A 2347-nucleotide genomic window follows, 5' to 3' on the forward strand; every position below is an offset into this window, starting at 1 on the left:
TTTTTTTTTTTTTTTTTTTTTTTTTTGAGACAGGGTCTCACTGCATAGCTCAGCCCGGCCTTGAACTCACTATGTAGCCCAGGCTGGCTTTAAACCCATGGCAACCCTCTTGCCTTGGCCTCCCAAATGCTAGGATTATAGGAATGTGTCACCAGGCCTGGCTATGTTAATGTATATTTTTAAAAACAGAAGAAAGTAACCAGGAGCATGGAGTTTGGGACATAGCTTCTAGGGCGGAGGGTAACTTTAATCAATTTGGGTCAACAGAGATCTAGCAAGGAGTGAAAAGGATGAATCATGATCCCTTGAGAAGAATGAACGACAGGAAGTGTTAGAAAAACAAGGTAGAGAGCACCTTGTGTTTCATCAACCCAAGGCAAAGGTGGCTGTGAAAGCCACAATCAACAACAGGGGTTCTGAAGAAAGAGATAAGATCACGGGCTGCAAAGGGGAAGGGAATGACACCTGTAGAAAACCAGGCTGGGGGCAGCTGGTAGCTAACAATCCAACTCCCTAAATGAATCAAAAGGGAGTGATGGGATGATAACAAAACTATATCCTCACAGGTACAGGTCCCCATATAAATACAGAAGGAAAACACAAAAGGACTCTGCAGTTCTTCTCAGTGAATCTTTATTTTTAGCGTGGAAAGGAGGGATGGGCTGTGATCCACTGTGTGCAGGGGAGCATACGAATCTCTCACCTGTAACGTCCTCCTTCTTTCCTAGAAGCCAAAACTCATCCACCACTGCCAGCACCTCAATGACATCGCCCACAGAGAGTGGCAGTTCTTCTGACACACTGGGGCAAAAGTCGAAGATGGCTCGAACCACCGAGCCAGTCTCCATGGCTCACCTCTACAAGAGATCAAAAGAGAAAGCTTCAATATTTAAAATCTAACAAATCTATTCCTCAAGAATGATAAGCTTAAAATTAAAAGATATTTAAAATGAAATCAAAGCCAAGCCAATTCGTACTTTGTAATTTTTTTTTACAAATCAAGGTACTTTTTCATTTACTTCTTTGAAATATTAATTTCCTCACATATTTTCATTTGATTTTCAAATATTTCAGAAGTTGAAAGGAAAATAAAAACATGACCTTTACCTCTGAGTGACAAAAAAAAGATCCAAGTCTGTAAATGTAGGCTTCCCAGAGTGCCTGAAGAGGGCAATAAGGAATTTAACATTTTTAAAAAGTACCAGACAATATATACACTTCAAATATAGCATTTAAAATATTATGTTATATTTTACTATGTCAGATATTTCCCATAAGCAAGTTAAAGATTAGGGTCAAAGTTCAGCAAGGTTAGAAAATCTAATTTGGGGCTGGGGATTTAGCTCACTGGTTCCAGCACCTGCCTTGCAAGCAAAAGGGCCCAAGTTCAATCCCTGGTACAAAAAAAAAAAGAAAAAAAATCTAGTTTGTCCATTTTACAGATCTCATAGCAGCAGGGCCAGGACTCACAATGAGAGCACTCTGGCTTCTACCTCTGGTGATCGTACCTACAAAAAAAAAAGTAATGCAACCTGATGAATAGCAATAGGACCATGCCTCATAGGACAAGATTCAAAATGTACTGAAAGGATGGTGTGGTGACACACGCCTGTAATCACAGTACTTGAAAGGCTGAGGCAGGAGGATCGCTGTGAGTTTGGGTCCAGCCTGGGCTACAAAGTGAGTTCAAGGCCAACCTGACCTACAGAGTGAGACCCTGTCTCAAGAAGACCAAAAAAAAAGCACTGAAAAGTAACAAGAATAGCTGTGTAGATGGAGCCTCCAGATGACTATTTAGTACATTATACCAGATGGAGCACATGTTTCTTGTATAATGAAGCCCATGGCCCAACACTGGAGTGGCCTTATACAGTTTTGGGTCTGTGGAGCAGTGGCATAATGTGCCCATCACCGTGACACATGCACCCAAAAAGTCTAAGGATGTATTTAACCACCAGAAAACAAGGACTTGCACAGCCTGTAGCATGTACATGTCCACCTTAGGAACACCTGGCCATGATCAGAACTGTGCTCTCAAGTCCTTTCTATGGAGCAGCTGAAGACCTCCTGACTGACCAGGCCCAATGAGTGTTTTTCTTCATTCACCTCATTTGATGTTTGTGGAGATGAGGATTCTAGCATTCATCTCTCATACAACTATAATCACATCAAAAGTCACTAGGTGTTTAATGACAAAAAAGATGGCTGTAGCTCTGTTAAGCTTATAACCTAAGAAAACACGGATGTGGAACCAGGTGTGGTGACACACACCTGTAATCCTAGTACTTGGGAGGCTGAAGCAGGATGAATGCCCCAGATTTGGGGCCAGCCTGGGTTACACACCGAG

The 2347-nt window shown here is 41.9% G+C and overlaps 1 protein-coding gene across 2 annotated transcripts in view; it reads right to left on the bottom strand.

Annotated features, from left to right (window-relative positions):
* Positions 1–1188, bottom strand: part of Dnmbp (dynamin binding protein) — a 70272-nt gene extending 69084 nt beyond the window's left edge. For both annotated transcript variants that reach the window (XM_010638531.1, XM_033761315.1), the window contains exons 1-2: positions 1108–1188; positions 704–857 (exon numbers count right to left, since the gene is read on the bottom strand). In XM_010638531.1, the coding sequence (XP_010636833.1) occupies positions 704–848 (145 nt within the window). In that variant the 5' untranslated portion in view covers positions 849–857; positions 1108–1188. The remainder of the gene's footprint in view (positions 1–703; positions 858–1107) is intronic.
* Between the last annotated feature and the right edge of the window lie 1159 nt (positions 1189–2347).

Source organism: Fukomys damarensis, unplaced genomic scaffold, assembly GCF_012274545.1.
Source record: "Fukomys damarensis isolate Sample0158 unplaced genomic scaffold, DMR_v1.0_HiC HiC_scaffold_8, whole genome shotgun sequence".
Lineage (NCBI taxonomy): Eukaryota > Metazoa > Chordata > Mammalia > Rodentia > Bathyergidae > Fukomys > Fukomys damarensis.